General features: G+C 41.8%; 1 protein-coding gene across 1 annotated transcript in view; it reads left to right on the forward strand.

The window, feature by feature from the left end:
- PDE11A (phosphodiesterase 11A) overlaps window positions 1–22,554 on the forward strand; it is a 423,540-nt gene that overhangs the window by 264,738 nt on the left and 136,248 nt on the right. The window contains exon 11 of the mRNA XM_010859770.1: window positions 16,516–16,566. Coding sequence (XP_010858072.1) covers window positions 16,516–16,566 — 51 coding nt within the window. The remainder of the gene's footprint in view (window positions 1–16,515; window positions 16,567–22,554) is intronic.

The following is a 22,554-nucleotide window of genomic DNA, read 5'->3' on the forward strand; positions in this document are numbered from 1 at the left end:
TCAGTCCTGGGTGTTCATTGGTAGGACTGATGTTGAAGCTGAAACTCCAATCCTTTGGCCACCTGATGCAAAGAGCTGACTCATTTGAAAAGACCCTGATGCTGGGAAAGATTGAGGGCAGGAGGAGAAGGGGACGACAGAGGATGAGATGGTTAGATGGCATCACCGACTCAAAGGGCATGGGTTTGGGTGAATTCTGGGAGTTGGTGATGGACAGGGAAGCCTGGCGTGCTGTGGTTCATGGGGTCGCCGAGAGTCGGACACGACTGAGTGACTGAACTGAACTGAAACACTTTAATGGGAATGGTGAGGTTTGCAAGAAGTAATCATTGTTATAATGAGTGGATTACCTGTTATGTGCCAAGATCTCACTTAACCCTGGGGTATATACATCCATACCTCATACAGTACATACTTTTTAATGTTTCACCAAAACCACACGGCCTAGACAACATGTAAATTTCATAAGCCGTGGTACAATACTTCAAGTAATTTCAGTAGAGTAGAGGATAGAGACAGGTGACAGAGCGGTTGTCATACAGGGTGATGAGCTCCAGCAGAGGCTGAAAAGCTTGGAGGGGCATATCTAAGGCAGAGAGTTCAGTTGTTGCTGCTTTGCAGAGAAGGTAACTTCTGAGTGACAGGTGTCAAGGAGCTCTACAGTTTCAAAAGACAGCTAGCAGGAGCACTCCAGGCAGACGGAGGCCTGTGGCAGAAGCAGGGAGGGCTGAGGTGATGCTGTGCAGGCTGTCTCAGCACACCTGGACAGAGGCAGGGCCTGAGGCTGCAGAAGTAGCAGGGACCAGATCACCAAGATGCCTGTGTTGCTGGAAGGAACTGGAACTTGATTGTGAAGGTGTGGAGAATCATTGGAGGAGTTTCAGCAAGAGAGAAACATGATCAGCTTGACATTTTTGAGGGATCATTCTGGCATCTGCAAGAGGAAATTCATCTCAATACTTCATAGTCATCATACCTTGTTTTTTTAATGGAAAGTTGACCATGTTTTCATTTTATTTTCTATCCAGTGATATTTGGTGGTTTGCCAAAATCAAATCCATGCTCAAATGATTTGCCATCTCTGTTGTCTCAGGAACGTGCTTTGGAATCCTGGACAAGAGCTCGCAGACACAGCAGGATGTTTGTATAGTCCCCATGCATGGTAACTTGTTCTGGCTTATTTGCTTAAACATTTTTTCTTTCATTAATTTACATTCTTACTCTTTCTCCTCCTTTCGTTGTTATTCTTTGGTACTTTTTATAATGCTACATGCATTAAATACCAAATGTCAGGTGCTCTATTACGTTATATGTGTGTTTCATTTAGTCTTCACCAAATACTCATCTCATTTAACCTTCACCAAAGCAGTATGAAGGAGACAATATCATTGTGTGTATGCAGTCATGTCCGACTTTCTGTGACCCCATAGACTATAGCAAGACAGACTCCTCTGTCCATGGAATTTTCCAGGCAAGAATACTGGAGTGGAAATTGCCATTTCCTCCTCCAAGGAGTCTTTCCCACTCAGGGATCGAACCTGAATCTCCTGCATTGGCAGGTAGATTCTTTACCCCTGTGTCACCAGGGAAGCTCAGACAATATCATTACTATTTAGCAAATGAGCAAACTGGGGTTCAGGAAAATTTAGAATCTTGCTGAGAGAGGTTCTATGGCTTGCTTTGCACAACTGGAAGCGGAGCCAGGGTTCAAGCTCAAGTCTGTTTCAAGGGGCCACGCTGTGCAGATTGTGCCGCCAGGCGTCCTTTAGGGACTGTCCTGTCAACCGCAGGACTGCATTTACCACTGGAGCTTTTGACCTGCCTCGAAGTGGGTGGGAAGAGAGTCAGAGTAAAGGGCCTCTTCACGGGTTGAGGGACACATAATGAAGAAGAGCCAGTTGATCCACAAGCTCAAGTTGAATAAAGCACCTTGGGAATGAATTGTCCTCCTCCTCTTTTGCCTCACTGAAAGTTAGGACCTTTATTTATCAGTAGGGGAAACTGTTCCTTTCTGTCCTACAGCGCAGATTCTAGGAGTGATAGCCTGGGTCTATGCTGAGCACCAGCAACACTGTCTTTAATTCCGTCTTGACAGAAGCAAATGCTGGGCCGGGTCAGTTGGCACGGGTACTCCTCAGTGGGAGAACTGCTTTCTGCAAAGGAGCACCCCCGCCCTAGGGCCTACTTCTCTAGTGACATGCTGGCCAGTGAGACCAAGCTGAGTAAGAAACTGACCTTCACTCAGGATCTTACTCAGGATCTGGGTGCCGAGTGTCTTGATAGTGCTGTAGTACAGGGAGCAGAAAGGGGCTGCTGCTTTCCAAAGGCGGTAAATCACACCCAGGAGCCACCCACTGGCTCCAAGCCCACAAAGCCTCCCTCCTCTCCAAACCCACCAACTCCCTGCACTCTGCTCAGTGTGTACATACATGTGAACCTGCCAGCCCACATGGTCCAGCCTCTGTCCACAGCCTGGCAAATAGCCCCCACCCTGAGGTGCACTCAGAGGACGCCAATCTGGGGAAGAAGCCCGTGCAGGTCCTGGCAGTGGGCTGGGGCCTGTGGGGTGCCTGGGGGAAATTCTGGGGTGCCCGGAGTTTAGTCTGGGTGATGCCAAGTACCTGCTACATAGTCTGGGTGGACCTGCCCCCTGGACCCGAGGGACTTTTCTCCCCAGGAGGGTGGACCACAGCCCAGGAGCGCCAGAGCTGAGCCCTTCACTGCACAGTACAGACTTGGATGGCCAAAATCTCGAGCAATACCATTGTCTAAGTGTCACAAAGAGGAAGACAAAGCCTGGGCACTCCCATGGTTCTGGTCCTTTCTCCTCGGGTAGGGCTCTTTTTTCCAGATTCCACAGACCTTGATCCCCACTTCTACTGTCCTGGCCCAGCTGCTGTTCTCTAGCTCCCATCCACTCTTGTCTACCTCCAATCCATCCTGTATAGCAACTGGGATCCTGTTCAACATGTAATGGGAATCTGCTTTTCTTAGTTTACGAATAGGCAAAACTACATAATATATCTCGGGGGAAAATGCCTTGAAAGTAGGGGTGGCGGTCACATCTGGAGGGGAGTATAACCGAAGAAGAGTGCATAAGGGGCTGCCCGGGTCACAGTCAATCTCTCGCCCCACACTCCTCCGTGTCTTCCCACTGAGGACAATAAAAATCCTTTATTAACTTAGAAAGCTCTGGATGACCTGGCCTCTACCCAGCCCTCCCTCCTCACCTCAGGTCTCCCCTGCCTCACCCACATTGCCCTCCAGGAAACTTCACCTTGCACCCCAAGTACCTTGCCTCTGCCTCTTGCCCTGGCTAGCTCCTTTCTATTTTCTGGGTTTGGCTTAAAGTACCATCTCAGAGAAGGAGTCCCTAACCCACTTTCCTGCCACCTTCCCACACTCTGCCCACTCCCATTGTCTCTTTCAGCACTTTGCTAGTTGACTTTATAGACATTATTTCAATGCATCTGTTTGCCTGTTTAGTGTATATCTCTACTGCTAAAGCAGAAGTTCCATTAAGACAGGGACCATGTACACAGTGCTTGGTGCAAATCAACTCCTCAATAGATTGTTTTAAAATTTATCTTATTGAAATATAATTGATTTACAATGTTGTGTTAATTTCTGCTACATAGCAGTGATCCAGTTATACACACACATATATATTCTTTTTTATATTCTTTTCCATTATGGTTTATTACAGGAAGTTGAATATGGTTCCTTGTGTTACGCAGTAAGACCTTTTTGTTTATCCATCCTATATATAACAGTTTACATCTGCTAATCCCAAACACCGAGTCCGTCCTTCCAGCACCCTCCTTCCCCCTTGGAACCACAATCTGTTCTCTGTGTCTCTGTATCTGCTTCTGTTTTTGTAGATACATTCCATTTGGTTCATATTTTAGATTCCACATATTAAGCGATATTATATGGCATTTGTCTTCCTCTTTCTGACTTACTTCACTTAGTATTAGTATGATAATAGCATTATTTCATTCATTTTTATACCCGAGTATTCCATTGTGTATATATATACACCACATCTTCTTTATCCATTTACCTGCTTATGGACATTTAGTGTGTTTCCACGTCTTGGCTATTGTGAATGGTGCTATGAAGAGTGTCAAGATGCATGTATCTTTTTGAATTGTTAGGTTTTTCTGGATTCATGTCCAGGAGTGAGATTGCTGGATCATATAGCAACTCTTGTTTTGTGGGTTTCTGAAGGAAACTCCATACTGTTTTCCACAGTGGCTGCAACAATTTACATTCTCATTAATAGTGTACAATGGTTCCCTTTTCTCCATACCCTCTCCAGTATGGGGCGGGGCTTCAAAATCACTGCATATGGTGACTGCAGCCATGAAATTAAAAGACTCTTACTGGACAGCATACTAAAAAGCAGAGACATTACTTTGCCAACAAAGGTCCGTCTCGTCAAGGCTATGGTTTTTCCAGTAGTCATGTATGGATATTAGAGTTGGACTGTAAAGAAAGCTGAGTGCCGAAGAATTGATGCTTTTGAACTGTGGTATTGGAGAAGACCCTTGAAAGTCCCTTGGACTGCAAGGAGATCCAACCAGTCCATCTTAGAGGAGATCAGTCCTGGGTGTTCATTGGAAGGACTGATGTTGAAGCTGAAACTCCAATCCTTTGGCCACCTGATGCAAAGAAATGACTCATTTGAAAAGACCCTCATGCTGGGAAAGATTGAGGGCAGGAGGGGAAGAGGGTGACAGAGGATGAGATGGTTGGAGGGATCACCGACTCAATGGACATGAGTTTGAGTAAACTCCAGGAGTTGGTGATAGACAGAGAGGCCTGGTGTGCTGCAGTTCATGGGGTCACCAAGAGTCAGACACAACTGAGCAGCTGAACTGAACTGATTAGTGATGATGAGCATCTTTTCAAGTGCATTTTGGCCATCCTATGTCTTCCTTAGAAAAATGTCTACTTAGGTCTTCTGCCCATTTTTTTGATTGGGTTGTTTGGGGTTTTTGTTATTGAGTTGCATGAGCTGTTTGTATATTTTGAAAATTAAGCCCTGTCAGTCACATCATTGGCAAATATTTTCTCCCAGTCTTTTCATTTTGTTTATGGTTTTCTTTGCTGTGCAAAAGCTTATAACTTTGATTAGGTCAAACATTTGTTGATTTTTGTTTTTATTTCTATTGCTTTGGGAGACTGATCTCAGAAAATGTTGGTAACATTTATGCCAGAGAATGTTTTGCAAGTCCTTAATAGATACTTCTTGAATGAATGGCTCATGATCTAGATACTCAACTGCTTGTATACTATTCCCTGACTTACTCCCTCAGATCTAATCTTATCTCTGTAGCCACCAACCTTGCCCAGACAGCATAAACGCTGCCCTTTTTCACTCTTACTTTTGGGCTCCTCTTTCCTCCATGGCAACTGTTTGCCCTTGTGGCCCCAGTCATTTTGACAGTGACCCAAACTAGGCCTCGTCCCTTCTTACTCTTTTTACTCCAGGGGTAGCTTCCAGCAAAACCACACTACTCAAACATAAAGTTCTCTATGGTGTTCCTGCACAATCAATGCAAATAATCAAGGTATTTCTTCCCAGATCACCAACCATGGTAGTCTTGTTGATTATGCAAAAACCATGAGGGGAGAGGTACGGAAAATAAATATATATTCAATAACAAGCTACTTGAAATATGGCATTAAGTGAAATCAGATCTGGCATTAAGAAATGTCAGTTCCAAATATTTAAATTATAGATTTGAAAAAGCCTTGACACACATTATAGTTGTTTTAGAAGCAGAAATAACCAATCCAAGTTGTTCAGTTAGTCCAAAAGAATGCTATGTTCTCTTCTTTTGCTATTAACAAATAAGAAAACAAGCAAGCAATGAGTTCATTAGAAAAACACTTGTGAAATATTAATACTCTTAATAACCTACATGATTAAAAAAACAGCCTCACTTTCACACATAACGTGGGGAGTTATGCAATTGTGAGAAAGGAACATTTATTTTGAAACAGTTATAAATTATAGTGTAATATGCATATATAGAGAGCTATATTAAATTACAGTAAGAATTAATCCAAAAAAGACTTTTGAATTTAAATGTTAATGGCTGAGATCTTTTATGAGAGACAACTAAAAACTTGTTAAAAATTAGAATTATTGCCACGTGCAACTTTTTGGAAAGAAATAGGCTATTTCTTTCACCCTAAGGACATTAAAGTGATTGAAATTGGTAGCTAAGCAGTTCCTAAAAGCTATGGAACTGAATTAACCCAATAATAACCTTTCAGTTATAATAATTTTCTTCTATGGGTATCACAATATGTTTAGTCAAATCAGCAATGATTAATGACCATATGCTACATGTACTACATATGCTAAATATAAAGAAGGTAATACGGTTATACTATAATCCCACTTATTTGAAGATCCTGTGTACCACACACAACTCTTTGAAATACAGAAGAGAATCAGGAAAGAAACAAAAATGGACAAGCACCATAAAATTCACAGGCTGTGGTTCATATATTGGATTCATTTGCCCTGATTTCAAAAACAATTCTAATTCTACCTGCTGTTTGACTGACCGAACCACTGTGGTAATCTTTAGAGCCCATCACCTGCTAAGCCTGCTGTAGGGTTATACCTTCCACTCCCTCGAAGTTAAGTAGAGCCATGGAACTTTCTCCAGCTGGTGAAATGTGAGTGGAAAATGCAAATATTCCCTGCCCTTTCCTGATAGGTAAACTGAGACTCAGCGAGTTCGGATAATTAAGGGCTCGTGGACCAGGATTACGAGCCCAGGCCATCTAACTCCAGCGTCCCTGTGTTCAACCAACAAACTATGCTGCTTCCCAGCGCTGGTGTACTAAGTGACCACAGAGTAAGAAGACAAAACTACTGAATGGAAGAAAACGACCTGCTGTAAGAACGCTGTAGATAATCCATAAAGCAATTAATCCACATAAGCAAAATCAAGTACCACTACTGACCCCTGTAGACAGGGAGAAAATGAAGTCATTCTGTAAACCAGTGCAATACAGGGGATAAATTCTGATTTCTGGGCCCAGAAATGTCAAAGAGTTGACTTATTTTACACAGGATCTTTACCAAATTGCTTGCATAAGCCAAAGTGTTCTAAATAAATCCAATGAAACTAATTTCACAGCGTTTTTATCTCCATTGTCAATGAAATTCAGAAGTGTAAAGAAATATAGTCATGAAAGCTAACTAGCAGAATAAAACTAAAGAAACATTTCTAAGAGTCTTAAAAAGAAAGCTATTCAAATCATACTGGGATTTGGGAGAAGACCCAAACCACTTTATTTCTTTCATTTCTGCTCACTCCTTCCCTCTAATCTAGACATTTTAAACCTAGAATCCATCGATGGGAATCAGAACAGTGGTTCTCACGGTGTGGTTCCCAGACAAGCAGCATCAACCTCTGATGCTGGGCACTTGTTAGAAATGCAGGTTCCACCTTAGCTGCTCTGAACCAGGAATTCTGGAGGCAGGCATCTCTGTTCTGATGCATGTTAACGTTTGTGACTCACTGAGCTAATGAATGACTTAAGAGATATATGAGAATTTCTGAAGTGTAAGAATGTAGGTGAAAAATTATCTAACTTTGGCATTGGGATTCCATGGGAAGATTCTTGACAAGCCCTCCCAGGATAGTAAATATATGAGGGAATAAATTTTGACTGCCTCCAACAACCAGAGGGTGTGGAAAACCATTCTGTATGAGAAAGGAATAGAATTTTGTTATTTTACATTTGAAATGGAGAAATAGGGGAGAAAAGGTGAAAAGGAAGTTTATATTGGAGACAGCTCCTGCTGTTGTTGTTGTTCAGTCGCTAAGTCATGTCAGACTCTTTGTAATCCCATGGACTGCAGCATGCCACACTTCCCTGTCCTTCACTATCTCCCTGAGTTTGCTCAAACTCATGTTCATTGAGTCAGTGATGCAATCTAACCATCTCATCTTCTGCCACCTCCTTCTCTGCCTGCCCTCAATCTTTTCTAGCATCATGGTCTTTCCAAATGAGTCAGGTCTTTGCATTAGTTCAAGTTCAGCCACCCAGTCGTGTCCGACTCTTTGCGACCCCATAAATTGCAGCATGCCAGGCCTCCCCTGTCCATCACCAACTCCCAGAGCTCACTCAAACTCACATCCATCGAGTCAGTGATGCCATCCAGCCATCTCATCCTCTCTTGTCCCCTACTCCTCCTGCCCCAATCCCTCCCAGTATCAGAGTCTTTTCCAATGAGTCAACTCTTTGCATGAGGTGGCCAAAGTACTGGAGTTTCAGCTTTAGCATCAGTCCTTCCAAAGAACCCCCAGGACTGATCTCCTTTAGGATGGACTGGTTGGATCTCCTTGCAGTCCAAGGGACTCTCAAGAGTCTTCTCTCGAACCACACTTCAAAAGCATCAATTCTTCAGTGCTCAGCCTTCTTTATGGTCCAACTCTTATATCCATACACGACTATACAGACCTCTGTTGGCAGTGACTTCTCTACTTTTGTAATGTGCTGTATAACTTTGTCATAGCTTTTCTGCCAAGGAGCAAGTGTCTTTTAATTTTGTGGCTATAATCACTGTCCACAGTGATTTTGGAGCTCAAGAAAATAAAATCTGTCACTGTTTCTGCTTTTTACCCATCTATTTGCCATGAAGTGATGGGACCACATGCCATGATCTTAGTTTTTTGAATGTTGAGTTTTAAGCCAGCTTTTTCACTCTGCTCTTTCACCCTCATCAAAAGGCTCTTTAGTTCCTCTTCACTTTCTGCCATTAGAGTGGTATCATCTGCATATCTGAGGTTATTGATATTTCTCCCAGCAATCTTGATTCCAGCTTGTGATTCATCCAGCTGGGTACTTCGCATGATGTACTCTGCATAGAACTCCTGCTGAGCTCTTCCTTGAAAATGAAAGTGTTAATTGCTCAGTCATGTCCAACTCTTTGCAACCCCATGGACTGTAGCCTACCAGGCTCCTCTGTCCATGGGATTCTCCAGGCAAGAATACTGGAGTGGGTAGCCATTCCCTTCTCCAAGGGATCTTCCTGACCCAGGGTTTGAACCCGGGTCTTCTGCATTGCAGGCAGATTCTTTACCATCTGAGTCACCTTCAGATCAGATCAAATCAGATCAGTCGCTCAGTCGTGTCTGACTCTTTGCGACCCCATGAATCGCAGCATGCCAGGCCTCCCTATCCATCACCAACTCCCGGAGTTCACTCAGACTCATGTCCATCGAGTCAGTGATGCCATCCAGCCATCTCATCCTCTGTCATCCCCTTCTCCTCCTGCCCCCAATCCCTCCCAGCATCAGAGTCTTTTCCAATGAGTCAACTCTTCGCATGAGGTGGCCAAAGTACTGGAGTTTCAGCTTTAGCATCATTCCTTCCAAAGAAATCCCAGGGCTGATCTCCTTCAGAATGGACTGGTTGGATCTCCTTGCAGTCTAAGGGACTCTCAAGAGCTTTCTCCAACACCACAGTTCAAAAGCATCAATTCTTCGGCGCTCAGCCTTCTTCACAGTCCAACTCTCATATCCATACATGACCACAGGAAAAACTATAGCCTTGACTAGAGCCTCAGCAAAGCACTGTATGAAGCACAGTGCTTCATACAACTACCAGCAATGAAATAAAACTGCTGCTGCTGCTGCTAAGTCACTCAGTCATGTCCGACTCTGTGCAACCCCATGGACTGCAGCCTACCAGGCTCCTCCGTCCATGGGATTTTCCAGGCAAGAGTACTGGAGTGGGGTGCCATTGCCTTCTCTGAAATAAAACTGAGGCCTCCTATTTCCTCATAGCTCAATCAGGAAAGAATCTGCCTGCAATTCAGGAAACCTGGGTTTGATTCCTGGGTCAGGAAGATCCCCTGGAGAAGGAAATGGCAACCCACTCCAGTATTCTTGCCTGGAGAATCCTATGGATAGAAGAGCCTGGCATGCTACAGTCCATGGGGGTCACAAGAGTCAGACACAATTTGGTGACAAAACCACCACCAGTAAAATTTATTTGCCAGGATAGGAAAAAGAAGACCAAAATATCTATCACAATGATTTACACATAGTACGTACACAATACATATATGCTGACGCGAACTACGAGTGTGGCCCTTCTTTCCTGCAGGTAGTAGTTAAAAGGCAGCTGAACTGATGCCATTCTGACAATTGACTGTTTTATTTATTACCCTAGATTCTGCAGGAATCTCTTATTATCCTTTAAATTCCAAAAGAGTTGGTCTTTTTTAGAATATTAAAAATCTGTTTTATGACAGATATAGCCCAAAGGCTATGATAACAGGTCACTCAGCAGACACAGTTATTTGTAGTCATCTTTCTGAACATTTTATTCCATTAAACAGCAGACACTTTCTTAAATATTTAACAGTAGAAACTGGTGATTTCTCAGTTTCCCCGCATTTGTCCAGTTGCAGTGTCTTTGAAGCCTATCATCCTCTTGTTAAGAACTTCTAGAGAATGGCTCTTAACTCAGATAGCCCTTCTATCAAGTCATCCCAAGTCAATTGGCTTTTCATTCCTTGTGGTTTACCACCTTTGGCAGAGGCCTGCTGCTCATCTCAGAGTTTCTTTACTTCTTCCGAGCTCATCAGAATAAAGTATTTGCAATTTTACTACTACTGCTGCTGCTGCTGCTGCTAAGTCTCTTCAGTCGTGTCCGACTCTGTGCGACCCCATGGACTGCAGCCCACCAGGCTCCTCCATCTATGGGATTTTCCAGGCAAGAGTACTGGAGTGGGGTGCCATTGCCTTCTCCGAATTTAACTGCAGACCACCTTAACTCTGATACCAGTTTTTTCCAAGTGCCACCAAGTGTCGCTTTGCCACCTGAGCTGTAAATACATCAGTAAATATTCAGGCCTCCCGAGACAGCCCATCTGGGTCCTCAGCAAGGTCTGCGTTCCTTCTCCCTGTTAAGTGGTTCTTTATGTTTGTACTTCTGGCAGCCAGCATTTGCAATGGTTCATTTCTCATTCCAGGAGCAAATGGCTTCCTAGATCCACAATAAATTAACATTCAGTATTCTCTTGTCAGAGATTTGCCCTCCGCTACTTAGGGGCAGTTCCTGGGATTGCAAGGCAAGCATTTGGCTCTGATCTTGAACCGCATACGGCAGAGGGCAAGGCTTGCTACTGTGGTCCTATTTCATAGTTCTGCTCAATGTTTTCCTTTTGAAATATAGTTAACTGTCTTTTCCTGCTGTGGAGACACGGCACAAAAACATGACTTCTTTAGTCTGTTGTGCATGGGTCTAACAGTTGCTTTCTTTTACATTTTCTTGCCTCTGTTTCTTTGTTTTGCTAGGAGCGAGTTCAATCCAAAAGATAATTAAAGTTGGTAGTGTTTTGCAAATAGTGATTTATTTTTGGAACTTTAGAGATTTCTTAGGTCAGAGCTCACCCATGAAACTGAGTCACTAGATTTTACTTTAAAGTATTTTCGAAATGAATACAGCTACCAAAGATAAAGCTATCTGGAGTAGACATTTTCTTGTGAAAGTTTAATGTTTGTTAAGTGCTCTGTGGGTCAGCTGTTTACTTTTGTAAGTAAACTTTATACAAATTCTATTTAGCTGTCAAAAAAATCTTGTGAGTGTGTATGTAATGGCTAAACTCTCATAAACTAATGATGTTCTTCATAGAGGAAGTGTATATATAAGATTTGCAAATGCTTCTTTCTTCAAAACCATTACAGTACATTCATTTAAAGCTTTTTTATTCTATCAAATATATTATTACTCAGAAATAAATAGTATCTCTAACTCCTTGGTATGAAATATATAGCTTAAGGGACTCTTTTAAAGTTAATGTGCTCTAGAAACATGGAGGAAATCTTAACTTATCCATAAGGGTTTAGCAACAATAGTAGCTTAAAAAATAAATTCTTTAACTTGTTTTTTTATTCTCCACCACAGAAACTTGCATTATTTTTAGTCATCAGCCGTGCCTTGTGGTCACATCCCCATGTGCACACACACATACAGTGATTCTCTTTGGAATATTGGTTATGCTATAAATAATCAGGAATTACTTTGATCTGATTATATTTCCTTCGATGGCTTCCATAGATTAGTCTCAGATCTTAGATTAGTGAGGTTATTTGACTTTGCTGAAAATACTCTAGACTTGAGATATTTGGTAGGTTTGCCAGATAAAATACTGGGAAGGAAAAGTCACTGGGAGGGCTTGAGTGAGGAGCATGAAAAATTTTGGAATGTGGCTTAAAGTTTTCCATACTTGTTTCCAGCCTTTTTAATTTTGAGAGAGGAGAAGTAAGGTTACTGGGTAAAAACAGAAAGATGCCCAGTTAAATTTGAACTTTAGATCAACAACAAATAATATTCTCAGTATAACTATGTCTCAAATAGTGCAGATATTAGTGATTTATCTGAAATTCAAATTATATGGGCTGTCCTGTATTTTTATTTGTTAAAACTGGCAACCGCACCTACACTGTTCAGTTTATGCTTTAAGACATACTATGATTTTGTTGAGGAAAAGACATAAATTAAGGTCACTAATAATACAAGCAGAGAAGCATATGAGAAATAGATTCTTTTCTTTGAAGATTATTTTCTGTTACATGATTCATTCAATATTTGCTGAGTGCCAACTAAGTATCAGGCATTCTTCTAGGGACGAGATTTGATCCTTGCCTTCATGGTGCTTGCAGTCTAGAGGGGGAGGCAGGGGACGAACAAGCTGACACATAACTCCAGCTGTGATAAGTGATGTGAAAGAAACAGCCTGTGAACACAGAGTAATGGTGAGTGAGCTGGTTTCTCAAGGCACAGACTGAAGACCTCATTGAAGAGGTAACGTTTAACCTAATTTCAGAAGGATGAAAATATAAACCAGGAGATAAGGGCAAATAAGGCTCTAAGATGGAAAAGAGCTTGGTGTATAGAAAACCCTAAAGGAGGTGAGCATGTCCAGAGAATATATAGAAGAGAGTGCAGGGCATGCAGTGTGATTTGAGAGGGCGCCAGGGGCCACATCGCGATGTTATTCTAAGTGTAACCACAGTCACTGATGACTGATGAGTTTTCGGCTGGAGGATGGCAAGATCTGATTTATATTTCTTAGGTACCACTCTGGCTGATGTATGCCAAAGAGATCAGAAGGGGTCAGGGTAGAACGATGATTGTCAGGGCCCAGCTAGGAGAGGATGGTGGACTGGACCTGGGTAGGTGGTGGTGAAACTGGAAAGAGTCAGGATACGGGACTGGAAATGACATGTTGTTCTGCTGGATTCAATGTGAGGGAAAGAGGAAGGGGGAAAAAAAAAAATCAAGGATCACCCTCAGGTTTTTCTACTTTAAATAATTGATTGGATGAAGTTCCATCATGTTGCTGGGAAGACTAGGAGAAAAACAGATCAGTGACATCCATTTCCCATGGCTCCTGTAACAAGTTAGCACAAACTTTGTGGATTAAAACAACAGACAGAACTTTATTATCTTGAAGTTCTAGAGGTCAGAAGTCTGAAATGGCTCTCCTTGAGCTAAAATCAAAGTGTGAGTAGGCTGTGTTTCTTCTAGGGGAGGCTCTGGGGGACAGTCTGTTTCCCTGCCTTTTCTAGTTTCTAGAGGCTTCCTGCATTTGTGGGCTCATGTCTCCCTTCCGTCTTTAGAGTTAGCAATGGAGCGTCGATATTTCTCGTGTCACATCACTGATTCTGACTCTCCTGCTTTCTTCTTTGACTTATAAAGATTCCTGTGACTATATTATGTTCACCTAGATAATCCAGGATCATCTTCCTATCTACAGGTTAGCTGATGAGCATCCTTAAATCCACTGGCACCTAAATTCCCCCTTGCCATGTAACATAAATATGTGCACATTTCAGGGACTGGGATGTGGACATCATGAGGGGACGAGGAGCATCGTTCTGTCTACTAAAGATGGGAAAATCAGTGGGCATGTTTAAGCATGTTAAATTTGAGATGCTACTGAGTCAGCCAAGTTGGAAGTTAACAATGTAAACAGCAGGTTATGTGGATTTGAAACTCAACGAGAGATTAGGGCTAAATTTGAAAGTTGTCAACCTATAAATGGTATATAAGGTCATGAGCATGTGTGACATCACTGAAGAAGAGACTGAGTAAATGTCTCCATTTAGAGTTCAAATAGAGGAGGCAGGCTAAAAGAGAACACAGAGAAAGAACAGACAGGAATGTGGTATGACAACCAAAATAGTGTGGTGTCAAGAAGACCCTCTTCAAAAACGGCCAGAGCAATCACCTGCATTCAATGTTGCTGCGAAATACATTTGCAGATCTGTCCAGAGAGATTTGGATTTGATAGCAAGAAATTGAAAACCTTGATACAAGCTGTTTCAGTGAAATTATGAGGGAACAACCAAAGCTGATGCAGTTTGAGGAGTAAATGGATGTGATCCCTGACCACAGGTGATGAGGGAAAGTCCTGAGTGTCCCCACAGCCTCTGCAGACGCTCAATAGGAAGAGTGAGGTGGTCACATTTGATCAGAGGCTTTACTACAGTAAGCAGCTAGGAGCTAAGCAAGGTCACTGTTGTGCATTTCTGTCTGGTCAGGGTTGCATGGTAGCTGCAACGCTGGTATACATGAAGGGGGTACAGATGTTACTAGGTTCTCAGTGCTGTGCTCTGTGTGTAAAGCAGTCCTGAGGGTGCCTGGAGCAATGACACATGATCACCTTCCTGATGCATTCCAGGAAACCCTTTAGGACCAAACAGCAGAAACTGCTTGGAAGGATAAAATCAGAGCATTCTATAGCAGGGTGCAAGGATCTCTTGTCCTGTGGAATCTGCTTTGCTGGCTTGTTGCCCTTCTAGGGATTCTTTGAGGGGACAATGTCGCCTCCTCCTAGACTGCAGTTTACCAAAGGGCCTGCTCCTCATGAACAAGGTACTCTTACTAGCTGATGATACATCCCTGCTCACCAACAAGAGACTGTCCGTTTCAGAAGAAATGTATTACTTTACTTTTCAGAGCAAAGTATGCACTAAGAAAGCTGTAGTTGAAGAGGGATTTAACCTTTCTCAGATTTATTTGATATTTGTATAGATTAAGGATGAAACTGGTAGCATATGTATAATGTGCTTGTGTATGCACACACACACATTGTGTTTGTGTGTGCGTGAGTGTGTGCATTTGCCTCAAAACATCCAGTACTGACTCATGGAAATGTGAGTTTATTTGTTCTACAGAACAATAAGTCTGGAACAGGGCAGACCAGGGTCAGCTTCATTTCTCTTTCCCTTTCTGCTCTAGATCTGTAACAAGGCATCTATTCACGCTTATGGCCATAACCTCATAGATGACAGATTTTGCTGAATGTCTAGGCCTTACAGCTGTTTTCCAGGGAAAACAAAGAAAGGATACAGGCAGACCCAACACTCCCACATATATTTCATCAATCAGAGGAATGTCACACGGCCACCCAACATGATAACCCCTAGTGGCAGGGAGCCTGCCAATTGGGTTTTTGATTTTCAAACTCTATCAGTAAGTTATGATGCGATGATAAAGCACAAAAGCTGATTTCTTGCTCATGTGACACAGAATCAGCAGTGTGTTGGCTATGGCTCAGCTCCATGCATCTTCTTCACCTGGAGACCCAGGCTGAGAGGGGCAGCACCTCTCAGGGCCATGCCCGTCCTGTGGTGGAGGGAAGAGAGCATGGCAGAACCACATGATGGCTCTTAAAGGCTGTTCTCAAAGGTAGCATCATCACTTTCCTCCACCATCCATTGACTAAAATAAATCATATACTAAAGCTGATGTCCATGAAACAGGTACATATCATCCTCTTACAAAAAACATTGCAGGGGACTTCCCTTATAGTCCAGCAGTTAGGAATCTGCCTTCCAGTGCAGGGGACATGGGTTCAATTCCTGGTCAGGAAACTAAGATCCCACATGCAACAGGGTGAGGCCAATTAAAAAGAAAATTGCAGATGATTGGGAATAACAATATATCTTTCCTAGAGAACAAAAGCAGGCAAATAAGAATAGACCAGACATGGAAGTTGAGTCAGCAAATTACAGTGTCTGCCACAGGACACACACATAGACACACACACACAAATATGCACATATATACATGTGCACACATACATATACCTTTTAATTTATTTGCATTTCAAAGCGTTTCATGGGAGAAATAGTCACACCTTGGGAACTGTAATCTTGAGCCACATCATGTCCCTTGGGTAAAATAACTACTTATAAAAATATCCTGGTATAAAATACGTAGCCTTTAATGTGGACTGTCATTCCATTCCTCATTGTAATAGATTTCTCTGTAGTTGCACAGAAGATAATCTGTATCACAGATGGTTACTGGGAATTGCTCATCATATATTAGCACCCACTATTACGTCAAGGTGGTGTACTTGAACAAAGTTTAGTTTTGTGCCAGGAGAATTTCAGAAAATTAAGTCATGTTTAGTTATTGAAGTGGTTTTTTTTTTTTCCTTTTTTTCTGAACCAGGTGCTATCTTATCATGCAACATGTTCAAAAGCTGAAGTTGACAAGTTTAAGGTAAGGAAGAAATAGTGCATAAAGTTAAACTTCCCGGGGCTTTTGGACCCTTTTTATCTTGCCTCTAAACTAGTCCTGCCCTCTGGATGCTGGGGAAATAGAACTGGGTAAGGCCCATTTGCATATTTCAGTTTTAGAGGGGAAAAGGAATTTATGTATAACTGAATGGCCCCTTCCTAATCATTTAAATGATTCAGTATTTTTTTCTTTCCTTTTTTAAGTACGCAGGATATCAGAAAAAAGAAATCTGTGTAATATGATGAGAATCAGGATGCCTGATTTTGGCATTTGTCTTACCTCTTTCTGTTCACTTAAAATCTTAGGGTATATTTCTTCATCTGTAAAAAGAAGTAAAGAGATTAGTAGCTACCATTTACCAGCTGCTTACTATGGACCAGGTACAATACAAAGCATTCTATCTGTATTAATCTGTCTCATACTCCTATGAAGTAGGTACTCTTTTACAGATGAGCAAACTGAAGCACAAAGATATTGAGCAGACAGGCCAATGTCAAACGATTGTAAGAGGTACAGTCAAGCAATCTGGCCTTAGAACTGGAGTCCCCTAACCACTGTGCTACACTGCCACCCAGCAAGACCCCCTTCCAGCTCTGACATGAGTCTCAGACATTCCTTTCCCCTTAGTCACCCTCCTTCCCTTCAAGGCAGGTCAGGATTCTTGCTCCTCTCCCTGCACTTCTGAGTGGTCAAAACAGGGGAGTATGGGCAACCTGATTTTCCCTCCTTTGGGAAGTTTAGGTGTCTGTCTTTTTCAGATTTTTGTGGAGGTTCAGAGAATTATCGGGCTTCCCTTGTGGCTCAGCGGGTAAAGAATCCGCCTGCAATGCGGAAGACCTGGGTTCGATCCCTGGGTTGGAAAGATGCCCTGGAGAAGGGAAAGGCTACCCACTCCAGTATTCTGGCCTGGAGAATTCCATGGACTCTTTAGTCCATGGGGTCACAAAGAATCGGACACAGCTGAGCAACTTTCACTTCACTTCACTTCAGAGAATTATCAGCTAAGTTACTACAATCATAAGAAAGAATATGTATTTGTAGTAACACTTGATGGTGGTTACTCTTGAGCATGTCATTTGAATGTGAATGCGTTTTGTCTTCCCAGGAAAAAATGGCCTGGAGACCTTTGGGCCTCATGATTGAATCAGATCATTAGGGTTCAGTCACACTACTTAAAAAAAGAAAACAAGGGAAGACCCTAAACTCACAGCAGGGATGAGGGAACTGCTAGGAAAGTCAGGGAGCTGCATGTGGGCAGCAAACAGAGGTGAATTGCTTGGACTCCATCCAGAGACATGGTTTCTCATTGGCTTGGAGAGATTCTTAGGAAAAGACCTGCCATGATGACCCAGATCAAGAAAGCCACAGTGCCAGTGAGATGACAGCAGAGAACAGAGGAGAAGACAGGGCAATCAAAACCACAGCAGTCAGGGTCTGTTTGCTGTGGAGATCAACATCCCACATACGTGAGCAGCAGCAGGGCAGGGCTTTTTATATACTTTGTTCTCTGTTCTATCTCTACTGCTGTTCACCATTCTTGGAACATAGTAGCACTCAATAAATACTTGTCAAATGGATGAATGAATGATTGAATGACTAAATCAACCCCAAAATCTTTCGTGTTCTATAACTCAAAACAGTTATTCATTAAGAAAATGTTAAAAAATATGGTGATATATAATTATTTTTATTTATTTTTATATTTACTTTTATAGATTTTGTTGTTTTTTCTTTATTATTAAAGTGCAATTGCTTTACAGTGTTGTGTTTCTGCTGTATAAAAAAGGGAGTCAGCTACGTTATATTTTATATATTTTTATATATATTTATACATATTTTATAAGCATGCCCATCAAAAATATTAAGGCTTTTTTAATCACATTGAGTTATGTAGACATTCCATATAAATATTTTACTGTTTTATGTTTTATACTTTTACTATTTTATAATTATCATCATTGTTGAAAGATGGAAGGGGCAGGCAGGGAGAAGAATAGCAAAGCTCATAATGGACTAAATATGATGGCAAGAGCTATGTGATGTGACATGTCCAGTACTGAAGCAGCCGAAATCAATAGCTGTCTACTTTCTAAAAGTCCTGCTCTATACTCAGGCTTAACTCTTTCCTTAGAATAAGGAAAACACATCGTCTTGGAATTTGCTGTGCTTCTTTATTTTTAGCTCACAAACATACTAAAAATATGAAGTATTTAAATTTGAGGGAAAAAAGCATTATTTCATCTTAAAATGATCAAGATTATTAACTAAACTGATTTATTCCAGATTTTTATCCTGTAAGATATTAGTGAATATTTTATTAGAATGTAATTGAGATATAGTAGATAATTTTAACTTAGTGGCTTTTTTTCTTGAAATATAAAGTAAATAAAACATTATCATAATTGGTAGCTGATATCTTATAATTGCAGCAATAACATGTAAATGTAGTGGGCTTAAAATAATCCTGCACATAGAAAAGTATTTACTGAAATTTCACACTAGAGTATGTGCAATGGCAGTTTCCTAACATTGTAGCTAAGTAACAGTGAATAAGTGCTTTGTCTTACAAATAAATTATGCATATATTAAAAATATTATAACCTTGGCTACTACCATACTTTTTTCAACAGAGCTGCGTGCTAAGTCGCTTCAGTCATGTCCAACTCTTTGCAACCCTATGAACTATATCTCGCCAGGCTCCTCTGTCTATATATATATATATATATATATGTATATTTATAGAGAAAGGGAGGGAGAGAAAGGAGAAATTTGAAATGTAGAATCAGAGTTATCCATGAGATTTCATAAGTGGAAGAATGGCTGAGTTTCAAAGTGTTGTATTATACCCAGTTGGGACCAAGCTAGTGATCAGTGATTCAGAGATTAGGTCAGAATTTGGGGAGAAAATGGTTTCATCATTGACTGCTAAAAAGATCTGGAGGTCAAATACTCAGATCAGAATCCAGTTGCAGCCTACGATTCACCACATCTGGGATTCAGACATGTCTTAAAGACCAGTGAGATGTGGTCTGTTTACATGAGAGTCCTCTGAGTAAAAACTTCTTCCTATTGGGAGTTGAGGCCATGGGCTTCAGTGTCTGGAGAATTCCAAGTTCAGCAATGGAGTCTGCCTCTTGGATTTGTCCCTTACTCCAGCCTACCATGAATTCATGTTCTCAGCTAAGGACGTGAGTGGACACAAAAGGCATGGACTTAATATAGTTTCAGTGAATTAAATGCCCCCAAGAGCACAGGGATTCCAGAGTGTCAGTAGCACACAACAGGATACAGCAGCCCAATAGAAGGAAGCATTACTATGACCAGAGGCAAGGCACCTCCCTACCAATATGACCAGCAGAGGCTGAGGGACTCACTGCAGACTGAGTGGTCACATCTTAAGGACAAGAACCTTGAGAGATGGAGAGCCCAAAATCCTGGAGGGTATGATACATACCATTCAGTCAGTTCAGTTCAGTTCAGTCGCTCAGTCGTGTCCGACTCTTTGAAACCCCATGAATCGCAGCACGCCAGGCCTCCGTGTCCATCACCAACTCCCAGAGGTCACTCAACTCACGTCCATCAAGTCAGTGATGCCATCCAGCCATCTCATCCTCTGTCATCCCTTTCTCCTCCTGCCCCCAATTCCTCCAAGCATCAGGGTCTTTTCTAATAAGACAACTCTTCTTATGAGGTGGCCAAAGTATTGGAGTTTCAGCTTTAGCATCAGTCCTTCCAAAGAACATCCAGGACTGTTCTTCTTTAGAATGGACTGGTTGGACCTCCTTGCAGTCCAAGGGACTCTCAAGGGTCTTCTCCAACACCACAGTTCAAAAGCATCAATTCTTCAGTGCTCAGCCTTCCTCAGAGTCCAACTCTCACATCCATACATGACCACTGGAAAAACCATAGCCTTGACTAGACAGACCTTTGTCAGCAAAGTAATGTCTCTTCTTTTTAATATGCTGTCTAGGTTGCTCATAACTTTCCTTCCAAGGAGTAAGCGTCTTTTAATTTCATGTCTGCAGTCACCATCTGCAGTGATTTTGGAGCCCAGAAAAATAAAGTCTGACACAGTTTCCACTGTTTCCCCATCTATTTAATATGAAGTGATGGGACCAGAAGCCATGATCTTAGTTTTCTGAATGTTGAGCTTTAAGCCAACTTTTTCACTCTCCTCTTTTACTTTTGTCAAGAGGCTTTTTAGTTCCTCTTCACTTTCTGCCATAAGGGTGGTATCATCTGCATATCTGATGCTATTGATATTTCTCCCGGCAATCTTGATTCCACTTGTGCTTCTTCCAGCCCAGCGTTTTTCATGATGTACTCTGCATATAAGATAAATAAGCAGGGTGACAATATACAGCCTTGAGTACTCCTTTTCCTATTTGGAACCAGTCTGTTGTTCCATGTCCAGTTCTAACTGTTGCTTCCTGACCTGCATATAGGTTTCTCAAGAGGCAGATCAGGTGGTCTGGTATTCCCATCTCTTTCAGAATTTCCCACAGTTTATTGTGATCCACACAGTCAAAGGCTATGGCATAGTCAATAAAGCAGAAATAGATGTTTTTCTGGAACTCTCTTGCTTTTTTGATGATCCAGCAGATGTTGGCAATTTGATCGGTAGGTCAGTAGGTGCCCAATATGCTACTGGAGATCAATGGGAAATAAACTCCAGAAAGAATGAAGGGATGGAGCCAAAGCAAAAACAATACCCAGTTGTGGATGTGACTGGTGATAGAAGCAAGGTCCGATGCTGTAAAGAGCAATATTGCATAGGAACCTGGAATGTCAGGTCCATAAATCAAGGCAAATCAGAAGTGGTCAAATAGGAGATGGCAAGAGTGAACATCGACATTCTAGGAATCAGCGAACTAAGATGGACTGGAATGGCTGAATTTAACTCAGATGACCATTATATCTACTACTGTGGGCAGGGATCCCTTAGAAGAAATGGAGTAGCCCTCATGGTCAACAAAAGTACTGAAATGCAGTACTTGGATGCAATCTCAAAAATGACAGAATGATCTCTGTTCGTTTCCAAGGAAAACCATTCTATATCACAGTAATCCAAGCCTATGCCCCAGCCAGTAATGCTGAAGAAGCTGAAGTTGAACAGTTCTATGAAGACCTACAAGACCTTTTAGAACTAAACCCAAAAAAGATGTCCTCTTCATTATAGGGGACTGGAATACAAAAGTAGGAAGTCAAGAAACACCTGGGGTAACAGGCAAATTTTGCCTTGGAGTATGGAATGAAGCAGGGCAAAGGCTAATAGAGTTTTGCCAAGAGAACGCACTGGTCATAGCAAACACCCTCTTCCAACAACACAAGAGAAGACTCTACACATGGACATCACCAGATGGCCAACACTGAAATCAGATTGATTATATTCTTTGCAGCCAAAGATGGAGAAGCTCTATACAGTCAGCAAAAACAAGACTGGGAGCTGACTGTGGCTCAGATCATGAACTCATTATTGCCAAATTCAGACTTAAATTGAAGAAAGTAGGGAAAACCACTAGACCATTCAGGTATGACCTAAATCAAATCCCTTATGATTATACAGTGGAAGTGAGAAAAGATTTAAGGGACTAGTTCTGACAGATAGAGTGCCTGATGAACTATGGACAGAGGTTCGTGACATTGTACAGGAGACAGGGATCAAGACCATCCCCATGGAAAAGAAATGCAAAAAAGCAAAATGGCTGTCTGGGGAGGCCTTACAAATAGCTGTGAAAAGAAGAGAAGCGAAAAGCAAAGGAGAAAAGGAAAGATATAAGCATCTGAATACAGAGTTCCAAAGAATAGCGAGAAGCCTTCCTCAGTGATCAGTGCAAAGAAATAGAGGAAAACAACAGAATGGGACAGACTAGAGATCTCTTCAAGAAAACTAGAAAGATGGGCTCAATAAAGGACAGAACTGGTATGGACCTAACAAAAGCAGAAGATATTAAGAAGAGGTGGCAAGCT

Source organism: Bison bison, unplaced genomic scaffold (assembly GCF_000754665.1).
Source record: "Bison bison bison isolate TAMUID 2011002044 unplaced genomic scaffold, Bison_UMD1.0 scf7180017864460, whole genome shotgun sequence".
Lineage (NCBI taxonomy): Eukaryota > Metazoa > Chordata > Mammalia > Artiodactyla > Bovidae > Bison > Bison bison.